The 23,965-nt window shown below is 41.7% G+C and overlaps 1 protein-coding gene across 5 annotated transcripts in view; it reads left to right on the top strand.

Annotated features, from left to right (window-relative positions):
- The window catches only part of ZNF423 (zinc finger protein 423), a 228,206-nt gene that overhangs the window by 41,107 nt on the left and 163,134 nt on the right, over positions 1-23,965 (top strand). For all 5 annotated transcript variants that reach the window (XM_031505849.2, XM_021536121.3, XM_077786322.1 and 2 more), the window contains one exon: positions 619-678. In XM_031505849.2, coding sequence (XP_031361709.1) covers positions 619-678 — 60 coding nt within the window. The remainder of the gene's footprint in view (positions 1-618; positions 679-23,965) is intronic.

Here is a 23,965-nt window from a genome sequence, read left to right as displayed (position 1 = left end):
CCACTTGGAAGTGCTGAGCACTGGCTCTGACAGCCTTCACAGCAACAACAAATCTTAAAACCAGTTATTTGTGACTGCCATATCACAGAACATGGTTATACATCAAAATAATATTTTTTAATTCTGAAAAATCCCTGAAGATATCACTGGGTTTTGAATATGGCAGATGTGTTAGTATGTTAGGATGACATTAAGTCAGGCAATTTTTCCTTCACAGGACAGTTCTTTACTATGATCTGTTGAAACATCCATTTCAAAAACAGACCCTATATTTACACTGGCAATTTTGCACATGCAAGCTGTGCATGTAGAGCATTTCAGATATGAATACTTACCAGGTAGTGGTGTTTAAGCATCTATTAAAATTTCACATGAACTTACTATCACCCGTTCAGGAAGAAACTGCAAACACAAATCCCATATTTAGGTTAAAAAGTAGGAAAAATCTCTTTACTAAATTTCCACCTTATGAATTATTTTATAGAAACCAGTAAGTTCTTTTTCAGCAGTGGAGAAGTCTGTTTTAATACTTAATGTCATAGTGGACCTAGTTTTCTGATGACTTTGCTTTCCAGTTGGTTTGCTTTAGCAATCACAACTTATTTTTTTCTTTTTCAGTTGAAGAGGGTGAATCTTCAGATTTTGCTTTGACCTGGGACTCGTCAGTGACTCAATCAGGTAAATATTTTAGGTTCTTCTGATTGCAAAAACTGCCAGAAAGCTGCCAGGCTTTTTACAGGAACTGTATTTTGTATGTCACATTCCTGTCTCAAATCCAAGACTACCCACTGCAACACAATTTTTATATCAGTTCCATATGGTCAATAAAATCTATTACACACAGAGACTAATATACTCTTATCCTCCAGAGAGCCATTCTTTCTTCTTGTGGGCACACTGAAACGGGTTGTGATTTCTCCAGTATAATCACTTTGAAGTTTTCTGCAATGGGCACTGTTACACATTCATTCCAATCTAATTACATAAAAGCTGCTTTAATAGGAATTTTAAGCCTCAGTCTCAACTGGAATGTGTGTATTTCTCCTCTTGGAGGAAATTGGAAAGCACTGTCAGGGCTGGAGAATAAAAGTGGTACATTGCCATGGTAGAAAGATTTAAAATTTGAACAAGCTTTTGGTCTGCTTGACAATGATAAACATGCATCTGAAGCTTATTCATCCATGTTAGGTCAATAATCTGACTAAAAAGAGGCTCAAGAAACTGAACAGGATAAATCAAGTTTGTGTAATATGTATTGATAACACAAGCATGAGGGAAAATGTCAGATTTAAACAGTTTGTGTTTAAAGCAATTAGCCACATCTCAGTCACTGTGCCCCATGTAAAGACATTTTGCTGTCTGTTTTTAACATTTTTGAGATGCTCAGAATATTTTTGATTTTGAAGCCAGTAAGTCTATTTCTGTGCTCTCTGCACACTGGTCTGTGCAATGGTATTCTCTTAAAGCTCACCAATGATATGGAAACAGCTGAGAAACTGAGCAGCAATATAAAAACCAACAGTGGTGTTGCATTCCTGGTTGGATGGGTTGGGGAACCTGGCTCCCAGGGGACGCTTTCTTACCAAAGCAAGCATCTCTCTGGTCTCCAAGGCACAAACTGCCTTTGTGTGGCCTTCCACATTGTACCCACTGCGCTCTCAGATGCATCTTCTGGGGCACTGGGTGCATCTTCTCTGGGCACTCTGGCTGTTTGGAGGGGTTTGTGTTTTCAGTAGTCTTTGATAGCAAATATTGCTGCTGCTGCAAACCCCCAGCTGTGATGTGGAAGGCCCCTTTGTGCCTGGAGCTAACGGTGCATGAAAAGAGCGCTCGCCAGCTCTCTTGCTTGACCTTCATCCCAAACAGCACTGCAGTGGAGTTACCGGTGTTATCTATCACAAGTCTGGAAGTGTATTAAATTCAAAATAGGCTGAGGTTCAAAACAATGACAAAAAATTTCCTGTGCACAGCAGAGTTAATTTGGGGTTGGTATTGGTGACTATGCCTTAAGTAAAAGACAGACTGTGAAAGGCTTTTATCAAGTTAGTCAAGTCTCCATTTTTCTTCATTTATTCCCACAATTACAGCTCTCATTCAAGACGTCGGATGTGGGAGAAAATGTATTGTATGCATGATTTATGGCAGCTTTAGGAATATGTGTGTTAATTGAGGGTTTTCTTCTTAATACATTTAGTAGCTGCAGATGTTGATCTTGTATATATATAAAGAGGTGATACTGTATCCTGTCAAGTTGGGATGCAATACATGGGATACAAGTTGCAGGTTGGAATATGACTGAGGAGTTACACAGAAAAAGCTTAAAAAGCCCAAGTTTGTGGTGGTGTGGCTGTGTGGAGTCACTGGCTCTTGTGTGGTGCAGCTCCACAGCTATATTCAGTAACTGAAACCAGTCCCTCAGTCCCAGTGTGCGAGACTTTCATTATGTTCTTTTATGATCTTCCTGTTTGCATTAGCTTCAGTAGTGTGATGTTGAAGTTCAATAAAGGGTGAAAAAACACGCTTCAATTTCTTGTTTCATGTCCCTTCCTTCCCTGGCCCAAAATGACAAAATTACCTCCCCTTCCTTAACTCCCCCAAAAGGAAAAAAGACCCCAAAGGCCAAACCTGGGACTTGTTAACTCTGAAACATTTGCCAGATGTTTCAAATTAACATATTTCTTTCCCTCTTTCTCCTGTATGTGTTTGTACATCTCTGTGTGTGTGCAAACACATACAAAATGACTTCTGAAAAATTCTGTTGGCAGTCTGCACAGCTGCTGTGGGCTGGGGGAGTCATGGTCCCAGGGTTGGGTGGTATGTAGGAACAGCAAGACCTGTTACAGGTAGAATGCAAACTTTTAAAAAATATATAAATGCATTTTTCTACTAGTAAAATAACTATATAGGAGCATATCTAGGGGAAAATGGCGCTTTTGTTACTATATTTTATTTTGTTCATCTAACCAGTAGAAGCTATTCTGAAAAAGTTTTTTGTGAGCATGAGTTGAGCCTGCAGTGATAAGTCTTGTCTCAGTGGCTCTGATGACCATGTGTCCTTGGTGTGCCAAAGGGCTCCAAGCTTGGTGTCTCCTGTGGGAGCTTCTCTGCTCCTGACACATACTGAGGGTGCACAGCCTGCGCATCCCTGACCACACCAGGGCAAGGGCTGCTCATGGGAGCTGCTTAGTGCAGCAGGAAATTTGGCTGTGAACACCATGAACAGGAACCCTGTGCTCAGATGGGTCTGTTTGGTGATAGCTTGGTACAGGACCATCCTTTTTCCTCTGGCAGAGCATGTGCACAAGTTGCTGTCTGCCCTGGTGTAGCTGCTTGTTCCTGGTAAAATCTGCCAAGGCAAAACACTTTGCAAGAATCCAACCTGTGGTGTAGTTGCACTGAGGAATTTACTTCAGTAGTTCAATTACAGCTAGAAATAGTTCATTTAATGATTTTAAATAACAACACCTTAAAGGCTGTGCATAATAACCTAGAGAATAAAAAAAAACACAGAAGAGGCAGAGGCTGCCCTTGCACCAGGGTGAATAACCTGAGTGTCCACCAGTACTGTTTAACAATGGGCATATAGTGAATTTCCTTCCTCTTCAGGTTTTGTAAACATCTTTTCCTTAATGTAAAAGGACGAAAAAAACCCTTTTCCTTTCCTCCCTTAATCCAAGGACTTAGTTTGTTGTTGAATAGCTGGCCAGGCTTGTTTGCTGTCTAAGAGGCAGAGATGTTTTCTGTTCCAGAGGAACAGTGTAGCCGAGTACTTCTTCCCCCTGCTTTCTCCCCCTCAACCCTTAACACACGTGCAGCCCTTGCAGCCTGTCTGTCCTTCTCCAAAATTGTCACTGGGGCTGGGCAAGGCTGCTGGGGGCCAGGCAAGTGCCCACCTCTGCTCTGCAAAAGGGGCTCTGGCTTTTTCGAGGCCAAGACAAAAATAAGGTTCAATGCTCACAGAACAAAGGTCCGGTCAGACAATGCTGCATTTCTGTTGCAATACATCACGAGGGTGTTATCTTGAGGAGCAACAAGGGACGTTTTAAAGAAGTAAAAAGTCTTACTAAATATATAGAGAATTTAAGGCATTTTAAAGACCTATGAAAGCATTTTATATGGGAGTTGCTGGGGAGTTTCTCATTAGCCTGACTGTGAGGCCCCAGGGAATCTTGGCTGAATTGTCTGGGGCAAACAGAGCAGATTCTGTCTTCTCCTCAGGAGCCCGCAGACCTAAAAGCCTAATTTTTTTTTTTTTGGTGTCTGCTTTTGAGGTAGTTGAAGGTATCTTGTTTTTCTCTGCAGCTACATGTTACAGTACTGATCAAGAAAGAGTTTTGGAAATAGGGAACTGTGGCCCATGTCCTGAGTGCTGGGGACAAATGGCACTGGGTATGTCTCTGTGCACAAGTGTTTGCAGAGCATGGGGTTTCTTTGCAGTGTTTGCAACAAGAAAGGCCTCAGTGCCCAACCATCCATTAGCACATAACACTAGTGTAATTCAATTATAACATTCCAGAAATCATAAAAATAAATTACAGGTTGGTATTCCCTGCTTTCCCCATTAGCTCCAAATTTCCTGTCCCTGCCACCAAGCTCACAGCAGCAGCTGGGCACATGTGTGAGGGACATGTTAACACAGCACAGCATGGGGAAAAAAACAAAACACAATATTTTAGGACACAGATATTTGATGTTTTTCTGTTAAGATTTCTCCTCCATGCTTTTTTTATGCAGCACACCATTTTAGATTGTTAATTGCATTCTGCAATTTCTTTTAAAGTTTCTCTCCTTTTAGGGGAAAGAAAAGGGGAAGCAGCAGCTTTTCAGAAATGAACCACAAAATAAAGGAAAACCATCCTGTGGTCACTCCTTTTCCTCTCTTATTCTTTGCATGGCATCTCTCAGCAATGTAAATCAAAATTTTCACTTGATATCTCTTGAGGAGCAACATCTTGACACAATTTGGAGACTTTCTTTTTCTGCAGGGCTACCAGAGCCCATGCTGGGGTGCTTTTAATGCTGTCTCTGCTGCTCAGGCTTGTGTTGCCTGTTCCCTCCTGGCTGTTCCCTCTGTTCTCCTCCTCTTTCAATCTTCTGATCCTGGTGCTACATTGTCTGTTCCCAGTGTTCAAGGTTTCTGTTCTCCTCTGTTCTGTAGAGTTGGGTTTAATTTTGGCTTCTTGGGAAAGCTGGGGTCTCATGAAGCAAACAGACTCACTGCGGCAAGTATTCGTACCTTGACTTTTTCTCATTTTCTGTTTATTGAGATAAGTAACAGAAAATGTATTCTCCTGCCTCACCTTTCCCCCTGGGGAAGTCTGTTTTGTCTACACAGCTGCTTGTCCCCTCAGCTTCCCTCCTGCACTCTGGGCTTGCATGGGCCACTGCCTGGTGCCCAAGACAAGAGCAGCAGCCTCCCAGGTCCCTTGTGGTGTCCCAGGGCCCAGAGCTGTCCCTTGTGGTGTCCCAGGGCCCAGAGCTGTCCCTTGTGGTGTTCCAGTGCCCAGAGCTGTCCCTTGTGGTGTCCCAGGGCCCAGAGCTGTCCCTGCCCTTTGCCTGGGCTGTGTCAGGAGCACTCAAGGAGTTCAGGTGAGGGAGACTCCACAGACACCAAATTCCTTTTCTCTATTCTTGCTTGCATTGGATTTTGTCTTATTTAACTTCTAATTGGAGAATGCAGAAAAATACAACATGAAATTCTGGAATCTTTGCTGCAGAGCACTGGAAAGGTCAGTTCCAATTCAGAGGGCATTAGAAACTTGTTATTTTGCAAGTACTCTAAAATTACCTGTCCTGAGTGTCTTCACAAGCTCAGATATTTTCTAGAAGCTGATTTCATTAGTAAATCAGTATGAGAAGATTCTGATTAACCTGGGTAAGGATTTCCAAAGAAATAAATCTTTGAATTTAGCAAAGAATTAAGAGACTTTGGTAATGTTTTTAGATGAATATTTTTTCAGTATACTGTGAGATTGCAGCTGGTTGGCTTTCTTGTGTTGGTTTAAAAAATGGCATCCTTGTCCCTACATTGACCTGTGTGACGCAGCCCAGTCAGTATAGTCTGAGGTTCTCAAAATTTTAAACATCTGTTCTGGAAGCATCCAGAACCCAGAAAAATGCAAACAAGAAATAAAGCTTGGAATGTTTGCAGCTCAGATTACTGCATTCCCCACTTATTATAAGTTGAAATTCTATTTTCCTTGGTAATGTGTGGGTTTTTACAATGTCACATTGTAATGTGCTCTTTTTAGAAGAGAAAATAAAAGTAGTTCTTATTTCCTTATAAAGCTTTTTTTTTTTTAGCATTAGTATTTTACAGATAAATACTAACTTCTATATTTTTTTAAATAAAGCACTTTTCTTAGTGTTTTATTAAATGGAATATGAATACTCAGTTATGGAGTATGGAAAGTATGGAAAGAAATGGAATATGGGTACTCAGATAATGTCGTAGACGAACATCTTAGACCGATATAAGATTTTTGTAGCTGGATAATACAAAAAAGAAACAAAACAAGTAATTATAAACCCTTCCCAGATTCCTGTGTTTGTAGGAAACATGAGACAGATACAGGCACAGCTCTGTATCTGCAGGCACGAGGGCTTCCTGCGAGCAAGCCTCTGCTCCCAGGCTTCTGGGCAGTGCATGGGGGGCTGCAGGGGGAAGCTGTTGGCTGGAGTGACAGGGCAGTTCCCAGGGCTCCCTGAAGTCCCTGTGACATCCTGCAGCTGTGGCACCCGCAGGGGAAGGGGCAGTACAAACTGGGATTGGCGTGGTGCCGACGCGTGCGTGTGGTGTGGAAGCAGCCGCCGCCACGCTGCCGAGGTTCTCCGCTGGAGCGGCGCCGTAGGTGTTCCCCTCTTGTTTGGGGAGGGAATCTCCGGCAAGAAGGAGCGATCTTCACATGTGAACACAGCATGGGTGTCAGTATTTAAATTAGAAGCACACACCTGTGTATTACGGCGTTTCCTAGAAAATACTTACTATTAAAAATGTTAATTGGGAAAATTATAGCGATAGCACAGAGGAGGAGAATTAATTTCCATGGTACAAGAGGCGAGGAAAGAAAAGCTCATTTCAAAGTGAGCTGTCAAGTTCTCCCCCTACCCCATCACCCACCCTTTCCCAGGCTTCTTAAGGACAATGTACACAGGAAAGCTGGTCAGCTTAAAGGAAGCAGAGCAAGTGTAGTGCATTGCAGCATGTCATTGGTGCCTAAAGCCAGCCCTTCTACTTGCTACAGGCCACAACTGTAAAAGCGAGGATTTCTGCAGGCTGCAGGGTCACAGCAGCACCTGGCCTTATGGACAAGACCCCAAGGACTGGTGTGGACTGGGATGCCAGCAGTGTATCAGGACTGGTAATTTCTGTCAAGTCTAGGAATACCTCTGGGGTCATCAGGATAACCTCATCTGAAATCTTGTGAGCTTGGTGCATGTGCTGGTGATGGGGATGTTCCCATAGGGTCTTCTGGCAGCAGCATCCTGCCTGGGACACAAGCATGCCACCGGCATGGATGGTTGCATACTGATGTTCTGTGATGGGCAGAGGCTAACCTCCCCAGGCCTGCATTCCTGTTTTGCCAGCATTTTTCTCCCTCTGACAAATGCACTTTTTATTTAAAGGTGTGCCTGTTGGTACTTTATCTGCTGGGAGATTGAAACACTGTTGTTTCATTTCCTAGCACACACTGAAGGAAGTCAATCCCTTTCACGGGTGGACCATCAGGAGCAGCCTTCCTGGCTCTCCTGGGCTGGCTTGGTCTCCCCCCAGGCACAAAAATCCTGGTGAGGGATTTGCCATTGAGCTGGAGTGAGTGCTGGAGAAAAGGAAGGCACAGCACCTTCCTATCTTCTTCCATTCCTGTGTTTCTTTCAGTGGTGCCACCTTGTTCTCCCTTGCTGCCCAAGTGAAGGGCTGTGATTAGATAAGCTTTTTTTGTGTTTTTAAGTAGAAGTTATATCTGTTGTTTATGACAGCTTTCAGGGGCATAGCTAGGAGTAATAGACTAAGGTAAAGCAAAGGACATGCTAGGCTGAATATCAGGAAACATTTCCAGGTAGTGGGATCTAGTAGCCTGGTATCATCTTCCATTACCATGGTAATTTACAAGGTAGATTGGAGAAAGCACTTGAAAATACAGTGTAGGAATGGTCTTACATCAGCAGAGGGATGGATAAGATCACCTGATAAATCCTTCTTAACTCTAACTGATCCAATTCTGCTGCATTCTGGATTTGCTAATCTGCAGATTTGAGCAGACAGAATGGCCAGGCAAATTGTGCTTTCTAGAGCTTATTTCAGTAAATATTTTAATGTAGAATGTCAAAGCACTTGCAAATGCTAATTAAGCCTCCCAACCTAGGAGGATGTCTTCCTTGTGCCACATATCCACACTACTTTGCATTATTCAGCATGCACAATGCTGCAGGTTGACCTTCCCCAAAGGGCTCTGGCTTTGGAACTGATGGGCACTTGCCAGCCCATCCTGCTTTGAGTAATTTCTGCAGGTCAGTGGCTTTGCTTTTCCAAATCTGCCTTGTCTGGCAGGGGTGGGGGAAGCTGAAACCATGCTGCTGTAGGAAGTGATTGCAGTGGGTTTTACCTTTGCGAAAGCAGACAGCTGGAGAGTTGAACAAAAGTCTCCTGGTGAACAATTTCTTTGGTTTTCACAGAAACTTGTTCTCGTTTGACTGGTTTATATTTTGCAGTTGTAACTGGTAGCTCAAAGCTCCCAGCCTGAATAAATGTAGAACAAGAATAGTGGAATATATTATGTTGGCCTGTTGCTTAAACAAGAAAAATCAATAAAATATAATGCCACAGTGGTGGATCCCCAGTAATCATTCTTCTTAAGAAAAGAAACAAACTATGGCAGTCATGAGAATGGGGTTTTATAAACAAGGTTGTAAAAGAAGAAAAATAAATGGAATGAAAAAGCTGCACTGCTTTGCGTTCTACACTGAGCAAGAACATTGATATGAAACTCTGCAATGAAGAAATGTGTGAAATTTATGATGCTTTGTCCAAAAAATCTCTGATTGTTCAGTACAGGAAGCTAGAATAATTTGGTTTGGAAGGGACCTCTAGTGGGTCTTGGTCAACATTGACCTGACTTGTAAAAGTTTTGTAGCCTTTACTATGCTATTTTTGGTTATATTGTCTTAAGCTGTTTAGCTTATCAGGGACCAAGAGTCCAAGTATTGTCACTGTAGTATAAAAATGTGCAGCAAACAAAAATTAAGGCCATAATAGAAGATATGTTTGCATTTCTGTCATTTAGTGTCTAAAGTAGCCTTTTTCCAGTCTCACGACAAAGAATTACGATGTCACTGTCAAAATAAACCAGGCTCATCTCATAACCTTGTATTTGTTGTGTATAAATTCAAATGAGAACTCTTAAATGGGACCGTTATAATGAGATTTGAGATACCCTATAGCTCTCACTTGGAGACAAGTGACCTTTGTCTTCTTTGGGGCTGAGTAACAGCAATGAAGATTTAATAGATGCGTGCAGAGACCTGGCAGTAGACTTGGGATGTGTGTGGAAGAGGTGCTCAATGTGTCTTGCTCTACATATTTTTGAATTCCTCACACTTGGGACTGGAGTGCTGCCTGCTGGTGTGTACCATACTCACGCTTCCTTTCTCCCTTGGATGGCTTTTGTGTTTGTTAGTAGAAATTATTAGACAGTCACAAAACACTAAAGAGAAAGGAAAAAACCCACACACTTTGCTTGGAAGCAGTCTGTGTTGCATAAAGCTCTGACAAGATCAAGCCTCTAATTAAATTATCTGGCACGTGGGCAATTCTGTTCCAAGATCTGCTGAGCTAATGTGTAGCCATTAGCTCATACAGCCACCAAATCAGAAGTACCAAAGAGACAATTTGCATAGGGCCACAGCGTGTTTTAAAAAATTCTGGTGAGTTGTGAAGCCTGTAATGTTAATTGCCAGTTAGCACATTGTAATTGCTGTAATTATTTGCAAGTAAAATGATGTAAGGGACTTAACATTGTACTTTTCTTTAACACTTTGCATGTTGGTGATCCACTAAATCTCCCACTTCAGAGTTTTGCTGGTTATTCAAAGAGCTTGACAGCCACTTGCTGAAGTCTGATCTCATCCACAAGCTTGCCATTCTGCCTGTTGGCTTTAATACTGAGCGGTGGCTCTCTGAAGCCTATATTAAAAAAAAAAAAGGCAATAAAATAATAACTGCAAATGTCTGCTGCTGACCAGTGAGAGCATCGGCAGCCCTGCAGCCGGCCGTGCTGGAGCCCAGCTGGGAGAGAGCCCTCAGCACAAATTGCCAAGTCTATTGCCTCCCACCGCCACGCCGCGGAAGTGGGCCAAAAGCTCCTCCGTATGGGATTAAAGGGATGTGTAATAGATTAAAGATCAAAAATGTTAATTAAGAAATGGTCTTTTCTAATAAGATGCCTTCAAGGGCATGGTACCAAAAATGAGGCAATATCTCATTTTGGCAACAGCTCAGGGTTGTAATGAAGCTGGAGCAGGGGGGTTAAGGGGAGAAAGAAGGGATGCCTCCTGTTCAAGGCAACTCCTTCAGAAGGGGTAAATCAATTAGCAGTAAAAATGTAAACATGTGAGTCAGAATGACTCTGAATGTTGCTGAACAGCATGGACTTAGAGGTACATGTTTTAGCTTGGCCTTTTGTTGAGGATAAATTGGTAGTTTGCAACAGATAAACAAGGACTCCTTCAGCTTACTGGTATTTAAACATCAGCCTGGTAATTTGGCTGAAAATAACCAATCTTGTTGAAAGATTTGATACATTTGCAGTGAATCTGTTCAATATATTTTAGTGATGTAATCATCTAGATATAGGAAATTCACTGTCTTTGCTGTGTTGAAATTTGTAGGTGTAATGTTTGGGTAAAAGCTTATTTCTCCACAGAAAAGGGGAGAGCCACTACTCCGTACTCATGTTTCAGGCTCCTGCAGCAGGGGAAGTTTATGTTTTACAGATAAAACTGATATGCAAGTGTTGCTGATGTGTTTCAAACATCAAAGGTGCTTTTAAAAGCTGTGAAATATTATTGCATCATTATGACTAAAGCAAACATGCTTTTCCTTAAACTCGAGTGTTCTAGTCAGTGAGCCCACTGTTGCATTTCTCTAGTAAACTCATCAAAGCTCCAAAAGGAAAACTCAGCTGTTTAGCAGTGTTTTTATTGTGGTAGAATGATGGGATTGCACATGTCACTTCATCCCACAGTGTCCCTCCAAGTACCTCGATACTGCAAGCTGCAGTGTTTCTGAAGGAATTCATTTGCCAGCATAAAATGGAGGGACCCTCTAGGCAAATTACTTCCATAATAGTCAGAAGTTTTTGCTTGGGTAAAAAAAACCCAAAACTGACATGGTGAGATCTCCATGCAGTGTGTGTATGTGTTTTAAGGCTCTGACTGTTGTTTGAACCAATGCCAGAGAAAATTTTCAGTTTGAGAAGCCTTCAGTGGGAAGGCTCTTGCTGGTCACGTCCCTCTGTGTGAGTAGTAAGCTGGGGCCAACTTGAAGCACCTTGGTAGAAAAAGTCCTCTGAGAAGGGTTTGAATTTAGATTTGTTGCTCTATCTGTGTATATTTTATTTTAATCTATTGTGTTCTCCTTGAGAGGAGTGATGGTTTTGCCCTGAAAGGCTTTTTGCACCTCTTGAGCTGGGCATGGTGTAGACTTGTGCTTATTGGTATTATTTAGCTTGGATAGGGGCTATAGGTGACTTAGATGACACTAAATTCCTGTGCCCTGATTCTGTCAGATGAGTAAAAACAAATGGAGATAGTGGTTGTTTCCATTCAGAGAAAGCAAATCAGAGAACTATTTCTTATTCAAATAAGATGTTTTTGTGGTTTGTAAACGTATCATTTTGACAGACTGATTAGTTCCATCTTGATTTCACTTATGGTTTTTGTTAAAAGAAATGTGTAACTTGGACTTGAATAGCATTCCCCCAAGAAGGGCTATGTCAGGCCATTCCTGCTGACACATCAAGGAGATGCAATTGTAGCAACAAAAATATTAGTGCCTTTTCCTGACTTGCTTAAAAGTCTATAAAACAGTGTTTTGAATTGAAGTCTTCCTCTACATAAGTTTGACCATGGTAAAGAAAGATAACTATAGTCTGTCCTTCTTTCAGTGACAAAAGGGAAGATTTCAATTTTGCACTGTTCATTTAATCAGATATTTGCAGAGAAATGGTTGATTCACAATGCTGTCATTACTTTCTACAGAATACATGTCCATTATTAAAACTGAGAAAAAGTGGGCTTAAACCTTGATAGCAGTTTATATCAGACTCTCTGCAATTAGCACAGAAGTCCAGAAGACCATTTATTCTGCTAAATGAATGAGAAATGTTCTGTGCAAAAAGCATTTGGCTTCTCTTCCTTGTTCATATTAAACAAAATACATTTATTGCCAAATTTCCACAGTAATGTCCAAGAAGCATAAAGAAAATCAACAGGGCTAGTGAGGTATAACTAAGAGCAGCATTTGGTCTACAATCTTATGACAAAAAGGTTTTGCAGCAAAAATGTATTTTTTCTGATGAAAATGAATTTCAGGTAAAAATCTTGCACAAGTCTGTAATACTCAGATGGGTAAAACAATTTCCAGACAAGATGTTTGCAAAATCCACTTTTTCCCCGCCATTTTTTATCTTCATATACTGTATGTGCAAACAGCTGTGGTGGTGAAGACATGCAGGATATCACTTCTGCAAATGGTCTTTGAAGCTCAGGGTTTGTGTTGTGATGCAAAAGCATAGATGCTTCTGTATAACAGAACTAAATTATGTTTCATTTTTGCCTTTAATTCAAAAAAGTGGTGCTTATTGTTCATGTGTGTGTGTGAAATTAAGTAAAAATTGGTGGTGTTCTTCCTCCAAAATGGTTTTTAAAAACTGAAGACTTCTTAGGGTTTTATTTTTTTATAAAAAGAAGTTGTGAGCCTGTTGTATTTTAAATGTCTTTCTGAGTTGCAAACAACTCAGAAAAGCTACACCACAGGATCTGGAAGAGCAGCAGAGCTGTCAGTGAATTATTAAATAAGAAAAGACATCCTTAGAGTTAAATGATTTTTAGCTTGATCCTGTAATGAAATAATTTAAAACCATATCTGGTTAATGAACTCTGTGGCCAGACAGCATAACTGGCCAAGGATGTAGGGAGTGAAAGAGTTAAAAACAGACTCCTGGCTCTGATGGCTGTAAGAGCAGTGGAAGGGTCCAGTGCAAACCCATAACCCCTTTTTCAGCACCCACCACAGGCTGTTGAAAAAGCTATGGAGTAGCATAAAGTTGTTAACTGTCCATCTTCCTGCCAGTCAGCAACTAAAACACGAATTCCATAATGTAAGGAAAAAAGTTGGGAGCAACTTCCTCCCAAAAAAGTGCCTTTTAAAAAGAGGATAATTTTGTTTTGGTTACTACTTTTTACCTTGGCAAAGTACACAGGGAATGGGGCTGCTAAAGAGCGCATCAACTAAATTAGGGTTAATTAGAAGTTCTCCCAGATAGCTGGTGCTTCATCAGCAACAAAGCAGCATGTAAATAAATTTAATTTCTCTCCAAATAAACTCTTCACAAGCTTAATTACAAGAGCAACAATATCTCCCCCTAGCCCCCCCCTTGTTCACTAGTGGGAGAGGCTCATTATGAGCAGTATCTGGTGAGGGCTACATGGGCAGGCCAGAGCTGCCCCTCTCACAGGTGTCCTCCGAGGTCAGGAAGAAGTGAAGGAACTTCCAGCCTACCTGGAAGATCCCAATTAAGGTAATTCATGAGAAATTTGAGAAGCAGAAAGCACCGATAAAAAAAAAATCAAAACAACACCACCATATTCTGGAGAGACTTTGTTAATTACTTAAAGTATTTCCACTATTTTAATTATTTGCCATCTTAATTTCTTCACCTTTATTGCTCATTTGTGAGCAAAAAATATGAACTTTAGGTTTTATCTTTCCTTTTTATTCTTTTTTGCCATCCATCATTCTCACAGTAAATCCAAGGACTCTTCCAGTTCCTGGTGCTGTATACATACTGCTGTCTCCTGCTCTGACACTTGGGACCTGCTGAATAAGAGGAGAGGCTGAGGGACACCCAACTTTAAAGTAATTTTGGCTTTAAGTCCTTTAAATGTCTTTTCACACTTTCTTTACCACATAGGGCTAGAAGAAAAATTCAGGAAGATATTAGGGAAAAAAGTGTTATCATTGCTAAAAGGATCACCACACTGGAGGACAAGTGCAGCTCACTGCTTATTCCAGGGATAAAAAAACTATGCAGAAATTGGTTATCACAAGGAAAGTGCAAACCTGGGTGCCAGTTTCAGCTGGGTGCAGAAGTGCTTTGCTGAGGGCTCAAAGGGATTAACTCATTTCCTTTGGTGCTTGATACATTGTCCTCTGTGATTTTTAAATTTTTTTGTTATATCTAATACTGTTGAAACCAGTGAATTCCTTATTACACAGTGTCACGTTTCAGCCAATCCTAAATTAATAAATGAGCAGCAGCAGAATAGCATGCAGCACAATTCTAACAGCATGAGCTGCACAGAAGTATATTTCACTTAGCTTCAATTTAAATACTCTGCTTTGCTCGATTTAATTATGTGAAATTACTGAATTAATGGCTTTGTCAAGTAAAACGTGTAGAGTTCAGTATTAAGGAAAGAAATTAGAAAGGAAATCTGAGGTATGTTAATTTTTTGCGTGTGGGCTTGTTTTAAACACAAACTGAAATTTAACTGAGCCTACGGCCCAAAATCACTCATTTTAAGCCCAGGGAAGAGAGAAAGAGCAGGAAGTGGCAGGAAATTTCCTGAGCCATCCCTTGTTGGCTTGTGGTGATCTCCTGGGTGTATCTGCTGGGCAGGTTCATTGTGTGTTTGTGCAGCAGGAGCTGGCCAGGGGTACATGGGAGGGAAGACTCTGTAAAATCCAATGGACTCTCTAATAACTTGGCCACCTGTTAAATACCCTTTTCCTGTGCTGCATAGTATGATTTTCTTATCTCTTTCCTGGTTGAGAATCGTGTTATAACAGTTGCTTTTTTCACATTCATTAACTGAATTCTTTTGCTGTGGTTTGGATCCCTGCACCAAGACACGGTGCCCAGCCTGGTGCTTGGTTGTGCAGAGATGCACGACGAGACCTGAGGCTAATGTTTCTGAAAGTCTGCAAGCCCTGCTCTTCTGAAGCCATTTGGACACCTAGGTGCCTATCTCTCATTAATTTCCAATTTCATGGGTTTTTACTACAGCCTGTTGCCACTTGTGAGTATTAGCCCCCTAAATCACTTGGGCTACCTACAGATGTCCCTCCCAGCCATAGCTGGAGCCGTGTAAAGGTGCTGTTTTCCCAGTTTCTGCTCTCTGTGCTGGCAGTGTCCAGCTTGGAAGGCTCTCCTGGAGCAGCAGCGAGTCTGTGTCAGCAGTAACTGGTTAGAGAGAGACATAAGAATGTGTTTGGGAAAACATGTCTTTTTCCTCAGGTACATTTGAAACACCTTTTTTCCCCAGAGCAAGCCAGATTTGTAGAAAGTCAGTGAGGGTTTTTTCCTCCAAAGATGATGTGGGGTATTTGATCATGCCATAAAACCCACAACTAAGTTGTTGTCCAGGTTCAACCCTCTGTACCCTGGCTAAAAACAGGAGTTTTACCTGAGAAGCTAACTCCACCAACCCAGCCCCACTGAAAACTCTCAAGTCTTTAATCACAGTTTTGAAGAGTTCCAGGCACAGTTGTCACAGAAGTGGGTCTCTTCTGTGCTTCTTCAGCCACACATTTGTCATTCCCGATGGAAAATGATCCAGGCAGGTTCTGAGCAAACCAAGACCCATGAGAAGGTCAGTGAAATAATTATTACTTTCTCTAATTTGCCTGTGTGTATTTTTCCTCTACCCCAATATGTTTTTTTACTCTTATTCCACTTTTCCCCTCTGTATTGATCCACCCCTTGGTTCCTGACAGTTTGCAGAGGGCTCTCTTACTCTCTCAGTCCTAATGTTCTGGGGTTTCAATAGGTATAAAAGGAGGAATACGAAGGAGGAATATAAATCCTACCTGTAGGATCCCACCAGTTTGTTTTCTGAAAGACATTCCTTTTCAGCAAAACTTTTAAACAAATCCATATTTCAAGCATGGGAAAAGTGCATTTGAAAGGAAATATGTTCAGGGGGCCTAAGAAGGTATTTTTGTATGGAGTCCTTGCTCTGCTTAAATCTTGCTCCTGTGTGCACACAGGAGATATGAATTCTCCACGACCAGCACTTCCTGGAGAAAGGACAATTCAAAGTCCTGGACTTTATGGAGGAACAATAAAGGAATCTGCATTTTGAAATAGGCAAAGGGACATCAAAATACCTAGTGGCATTTATCGCTTATGGTAAATTACATCATCTGTAATTTTTCTCTCTTTGAAAATCAACAGGTTTGTTTTAATAAAGAGTTCCAGCAGCTGGTATTTTGAGCAGAACCAGTCAATACCTTATTTTTGCATTTGATATGCAGCTGCAATAACAAGCCACATGTGAATTTTATTAAGCCTTCTGAATATTCTGTCTGTTCAGGGAGCTATAGATTTAAGTTTTGTAGATATCTGGCTTTGCCTTGAAGTAAAAAAGCGCCAAACAACCTAAAAGGCACAAAAAGAAAAAAGAAAAAAAGAAAATCTCTCACACCATTTCCTCAAAGAAAGGAAAGGGTTTGTCATGCCCGTGGATTAAAATGTGATTAAGAAGTCCCATGTTAGCTGTGAATGGAATTCCATAGAACCGCTGGAAACAGAACACTTTTCTTCAACAAAGATTTGAAAAACAATAAGTTGAGTTTTAGTAAAATATTCATGTACCCAAATAAAGTTTAAGTGCCATTTTTCTTCTGAAAAGTTACTTGTATTTATTAGAGTATGACAGTCAGTATTATTTAGCAGTTGTATGTGAAAGAGAAAAGCAATTTTTTATGACAAAGTGTACTTCTCTTTGAAGTTAATACTTGCTGCATTCTAATTTCTTTGTGCATATAAATTACCTTTATATCTAAAATGCGTGCATCTAAAATGGATTTTAGATCTGGTTTGATTTGAACCCCATTATGGAATTGAAGGTGGCAGTTACTCCCATTCAGATGCACCTTTGGAATCTGGAAGTGGACAGCAGCATCCTTTTTCAGGGGCAGATAATGTGTTGCATGGCAGTCACACATCTTGAGTAGGTGGATAGAGCCTTCTGCAGATGGCGGTTGAGCAGTTTGGGTGCAAACACGTTTTCTGATTTGGACGCCACAGGGGTGCACAAAGCAGATCTGCAGGGGTTTGAGGCTGTCCTCTCCAAGGAGAAGGCCGCAGTGTAAGGGGGAGCAGCTCTCCTCGCAGTCCCGTGGGGGGACAGAGTCTGTCCCTGGTCTGGAGAGGGCACCTGAGGGTGACCACGGGCACTGGCTGGGCAGTGTCCCACAGCCGGCGCTGTTCCAGCCAAACACTTTGGCACACTCTGGACTGTTCCACTCTCTGTCTTTCCTTGCGTTCCCTAAAAATCATTTGCAATGCTTTTTGTGTCGAGAAAGTGTTTACATCCCATATTTATCCTGTTAAACTGGCTGCCAAACACTGAAGAGCTGATAAACACTATGTGCTGTTAACACTATAAAGTACAATCCCACTGCTGCTTGCATGCAAATAAATAATAATAACTCAGCTCTTTGTCCGCTTTTCGGTCTGTAAGTGCATTTGTCACATAGTGTAGTAACATCTAAATCATTTTAGTAAAAGCACTAGAAAGGCTGAAACATTACCTGCAGCTATGATTAAGAGGAAATTTTACTGTTTGTTGGTGTTTATATGATTTCCTTATTTGATTTAAAAAAAAAAACAACACTTCTAAAATGATATGATGCTTAATCACTGTTGCTGGGTTTCACTTTTTAAAAACCTTTCACTGAGTTATTTCACCTTCCTAAGGACTGAAGCATTGGCCTGTAGGCTAAAAGTTTCTGTGAAATACTCATTAAATCTTTTCTTGTGGCCATTACAGACACAGATATCATTTTAATGTGCTTGGTCAGTTTTGAGGCCACTATTTTTGTTACTGCCCATAAATCAGTAGCAAGTATTTTTAGTGTCATCAGTGAAAGGTTAATAGAAGTCCATAATTTTCAGACATATCTCTTTCGATTAGCTGCTCAGAAATTTCCTTAAAAAGGGGGTGTCAATTGTTTCACTCCAAAAACTGGAGACTGTGTCCAATTTGTGTATAAATTGAAATTGTATTTCTATAGACTCTCTGGAAGGTGTTGCCTTCAAGGTAATGATTTAAACATAAACTGACCCTTGATGAGGGAGCTGGAGTTTCAGTTTAATGTGTTTCTGCAATTTTCCTTTGCCTTCAGTGCCTTCAAATTCCACACAAATAATTCCTTCATAACAAGTGCCTTTTCAGAAGATGTATGCTGCTGACAGTTAATATAAAATTATTGCCCCTGAATGCATTTTCGTAATTACTTCCCAGAGAACTGTCTTTGTGTTAGAAGACATTTCACACTTTAGTAACATAAGTGTTTGGGGAGAACATGAGTAATAATTACAGGCAGTCTTTCAGTGAAAATAAACCTAAAAAATTATAAAAAAGCTAATGTTAAAGTTGGTTACAGGCAGTGAGAAATTTATTCATCACATTATGCCTGTCTGTATATTTTCCAAGTTTAATAACCCTTCAGTAACTAAACTTAAAAAAAGCCATAAAGAACAGAGAAACTGCTTTCTAATTTTTAAGCAATAATGAAAAGTGACATGCTTCTAGAGACAGAATAAAGAAATTCAATCTGAATGCTCCTATAGGAGATTTCTGCTATAATGGAAAATGAAATAGCTCACAGTTTGATCAATAAAAAAATTAACAGCATTTATTAAAAGGTTTCTCTAGTATGTTGACTGAAGAATACAATAGAAGTCTTGATCCAATAAAACCAGGATAGTAGGATGAGTTTGTGTGTGTGAGTGTGATTTGTAAGAATCATTGACTGAGCAAAGCCAGTGGGTTTCAGGTTAGATGCTAGGTGTACATGGTTACCCTGTTCTAGAGAGCTGGAGCCAGGACTGGCTGTATGAATAGGCATCATTCTGGGAGATTGTTTCACTGGACAAAACAGGGCAATTATACCATACATACATATATCTAACTAGATGTATGGTGTATCTCTACAGCAGAGATAACAATGCAGAGATGTAGGTGGGCTCAGGTGGAAGCAAAGCACTGCAGGGCAAGAGGTTTATGTGTGTTACGCATCCTGTGTGTGATACCTGTGACTGCTACAGCACAAGAAAGTGCAGTGAGCTGCCAGTCCTCTGCTGCGTGTTCCTGCCACTTTCCATGCCTTTAAACTCCAGGTAGACACCTGAGGTTTTCTTAAACTGCTGCTAATTTGAGAAAATTGCATCCTGTCTGAAGGAAGATGGACATTTTCCCTGAGAAGTGTTGGTGTAAGTAAGCTAAGAGAAGGCTCTGAGAGGCAGCTGTGGGATGTGCAGGGCTGTCAGCATCAGTTCTGTGAGTGGTGCAGGGCCAGCAGAAGCAGATGCAGTGCTGGTGCTGGCACCAGTTATTCCTGGGGTGCTTGGAACCCCTTTCTCTAAGAGTGTGTGTTCCAGCATATATAGAAGGAGGTGCTGTACCCTACTAAATTAGTTTTTCTTTGCCAAGTTAAAGAATGCTGAGAAGTTTCCATTTACTTACAAATTATTATGATTTAATACAAACTGGAGTGTAATAAGGCTCTGTTGTGAAATGTTATCATGTGTGCCTCCTAAAATCTCTGACTTTTGTATATTTTATTCTTAACACCCTTCACACAAAATAGTATTGCTGGTGTGATCTGTGCTTTATCCCATGGGTTGTTATGCAGAGATACCGAGCACTGAGCAGTCTCCTCTTCCCTTGCCTTTCCAAAAGAAGCTCTTGCAGCCACGGCTGCTGCTGTTGGTGGAGGTGGCTGTCAGAGGCAGACAAATGACAGCTCGCAGAGGCTGCAGCGGCCATAGCCCTAGGAGGGCACGAGGAGGTAACAATATGCAATTTTCATGGTTCGAGGGTAGCCTTATCCTACTGTTCTTCATTACAGTACTGCAGTGAGATCAATTTTATTAAGTTGTAAGTCTTAGGAGGCCAACACCATTAACTACATGCTGGACCAAATAATTTTTTTGGTTTTATGATTGTTTTTTCCTCTTGTTGAGGGAAGGCAAGATCTTATGTGTGGATCTCTTCAGCCCGAGAGGAGCATTGCACAGCAACTGAGTGTCAGCAGGATTGTGTGCCTGCACTTTGCTCGCTTGCCCTGTTGTGTAGTCATCCCATGTGATTTACCATTGCATGAATATACTGTGGTGTTCCGTGCATTATTCCTTTCTGGCTCTTTGTTTATTAGCTGGGCACCTTTTTTCTTTACCACATGTGGTTTGACACCATGTGAAAGTGGTCTGCTGCACTGCATGATGGAGGACCAAACCTGCTTGCCTTTGATGCACATAGTGCTGATTCGATGTGTGGAATGAGCTGCCTCTGATTCCTGGTCCTAGGGCTGGGGTGCAATCCACACTTTCTGACCTGGTTTGCTTGGCTGGAGCAGCTTTTTGGCAGCTTTGTGTGGGTACGGTTGCAGAGGTTACAGCAGCTCACAGGAGGGCCCTGGCCCTTTGAGAGGTAGCACACACACATATCTGCGTTCAAAATAGAAGTGTTTAAAAAAGATGTCTTTTGAAATGTTGAGGAGTCACAGATTGGGAGTACCCAACAAAGGCAAGACCTCATACTATGATGAAGATTTCAGTTTAAGTTTGTTTCTGATTTAATTACTGAAAGACTAGTGACTTCTTGGCATTTTTTCATTCTTTGATCACAAGTACAGAGAACTTTGGACTCTCTATATTACAGAGCTAAAGACAACACTAAAATGTAGCAAACCACATAAAAGTAGAAACCTCCCCCACACTGATTTGGCATTTGACACTGAGCAAAACATTCACTAACAAATGTTTAGATTAGGCTTTTCCTTTAAGTCATTTGTCTCTTTTGTTCTCATTTCCTAATTATGGATGAAATTTCCTTTCCTTTTGTCTCACTGGGGTAGCCCTGTGGCCACAGGGCAGGAAGGCTGCACCCCTGGGTGGACACTGTGGGGCTCTGCCAAGCCCCAGGAGGTGTCAGTTGTTTGCCAGCACCCATCACTCCTCCAGCAATTAGCTTTTGTTTATTCAGTGCCATGTACTTTTGTCACTTGTCCTGCATCTCAGGAAACTTCTAGAAATAACCATAGTCCTTTGTGAGACCTTTGTTTTTGTTTGGACCAAGGTGAAGAATGAAGAGATGCCTCTTTTCTGCTCTTCATTTTACATTTTTCCTTCCAGCTGCCAGACCTGAGCAGTGCATGTCCATGTGTGTGTAGATGTTTATGTTTATGTGGTGCTTACAGTGTGACTTTGCAGCTTGACCTCTGTGTGGCAAAGTTTCTGGGATAGAAAAGTGCTGCCTAGCACTGCATCAGTGGGTGTCTGCTTCTTCATGGAAGCCCCGTAACTGGGCCTATTTAAAGCCAGGCATGACCCTGCACTAAATAGCATGTTCCTAAGAGCAGCCCTAGATTTAAAATAAATCCCAGCTTCAAAAATCCACAGGCTTAAAAAAAAAAAAAAAAGAAAAGCCCCAGAAAATTTACTGGCACAAAGATAGAAAGGCTTGCCTATCCTGTATTGTGTTGACAGAATAAAAAATTTAAACTGTCCATAATCGATCCCACAGATGAAAAAATAAGCTGCGGTTGGTTTCTTTTCAATATTTTGTGGCCCATGTGTTGCAAGGTGTTACCCATTTCCAAGAGTTTCAGTGGAAATTGTAGGGAGGCATCAGCATCTTTCCAGCATAGCTCTGGCCTTGCTCTGTCTTCAGTCCTGCCCCACTAAGCAAAGCCCCAGAGCAGTTTGCTGTGGCTCTCCTGGCTGGGCTGTCCCTGTGGTCCTGGGCTGAGGCTGTGCCGCGCTGGGCTCCAAGCACAGTCCCAGCCTGCTGGCAGGGCTGTCTGTCCCAGGCTCACTGAAGCAAGGGAAATCTGCTCTTGACTTGAGCTGAACATGGTACATGCAATCTGTCTTCAAATATTTGGCTTTAGGAGCACCTTGTTCCTGTAACAGAGCTGTTTTGAGCACAGCTCAGAAGGCATTTCTACTGACTGCAACTTTCAAACTGGGCCTTCGGGAATTCACTTTTTCAGCTTTGCCAAGTTTGCCACATTCCTTGGACCACCAGGTCAGGCAGGAACACTCCCAGTTCTTGCTATGTCTCCATTGAGATAGTGAATTTCTAGAGCATAAACTGGCTTGTATAGAAAAACCAAGGGTCATTAACAACATTAACTTTAGTGGCAATTAGAATAACATATTCCTGACTGTTGGCCAGATTGTTTAGGTCATAGGGTAAAATATTCTTTTGTAAAGCCCTGCAGATCTTCCACTCCAGGGGAAAAAGTGTGTGTGTGTGTGTGGCGGGGGGGGAGGGTTGCAAAAAAAGGGAAAGAAAAACAAAAAAGCCCCCCCATCCCATTGCTTCACATTTTGGGTAGTGAGGTATACTTTTAAGACTGATCTCTCAAATTTTATTTTCTCTTACTCATAGAAGAAGATTGTTAGAACAGTCATTAGAAATGGCAAGGTCACTTAAAAATTACTCTTAACATTGAAGTGTTACTCTGTCTTTGGAACTGATCAGTGATCATTTATCCTCATCATTTATCCTGGTGCTGCCTGCAGTTCCCTTCTGCTGGCATTTGCCCACAGCATTGTGCTGAGCACACCACACCAGTGTGAGCCTGTGGTGCCGTGCTGTCCTCATAGTGGTGTTTGGTGCACAATTTCCTCCAGGTCGGTAACTGTGATTATTGCTAATTTTTAAAGCAATCTAGATAGAAACTACTTACTACTGAATTAAGCTCACTAAAATCCAAGGCTTAAAAATGCAATCTTAAAAATTAGCTGTGGCAATAAATGTATATATCTGTGCTTGATGCCACAAGGCAGCCACTGATTTTTGGAGACTGCAAAACCAAAAAGCCCTTTTGCTTGGTGGTGCACAGACGTGTCCCCTCAGAGCCAGGGCCAGCTCCAAAGCCACCCCTGCTTGTGGTGCCAGCAGCACCTTGGCCTCCTGTGGTGACCCAAACCCCTCTGGCCGTGTGCTTGCACCCACAGGCAAGGTGCTCCTGTGGTTCTTGCCAGCAGGAAAATTGCAGGTTAAATTTGTGAACTGCTACAGCAGAGCTCTGCAGAAACGAGTTCCCGAGGAATGCTCGTGGCCTGCTGTCCTCATCAGGGAAACTGAGCTCATTGCGGGAGCAGCTGGGCTGCGTTTGAAGCTTTTCCATGCTGGCTGGACCACCCATTCCCATCACTGCTCTGGCTGTTGTGCTCCCCTGGGCAAGGAGCATCTCCCCAGGGCCGCCCGCACCCCACACACCCTGCTGGCAGCCTGTGGCCAAAGAGTAGAGACAAAGGTCAAAAGCCCAAGAAACACCACAGATTTTTCTCAGCAGCGTTGGGTAATAGCAAGGCGAGCATGGAGTGTGCGGCTCTCAGCAGAATCTAAAGAGCATTTTGTTTGAAGGACAGTAACACTGAGGTGTGGCAGACATCTACAATTCCTTTAACTCGCCAAAACCAGAAAACAATCCCATTGTAAAGCAGTGTTGCATTTGCTAAATAATTTCTGCAAGCTTCACTCTTGTGTTATTTGACATACAGCTCTGTCAAGCAACGGCGCTTTTGAGAAGTTGCCTAGAGGATCAGATTTCCCATTCAACAGGGAATTAAAAAATGTTTCTGGAATTTTGCTTTGCAGTGGGGAATCTATTTTCTTATCTCACATTGTACAATTTACTTTTCCTAAAGCAGTGTGCTAA

This window comes from Lonchura striata, chromosome 13 (assembly GCF_046129695.1).
Source record: "Lonchura striata isolate bLonStr1 chromosome 13, bLonStr1.mat, whole genome shotgun sequence".
Lineage (NCBI taxonomy): Eukaryota > Metazoa > Chordata > Aves > Passeriformes > Estrildidae > Lonchura > Lonchura striata.
This window is presented reverse-complemented; position numbering and strand designations above follow the sequence as displayed.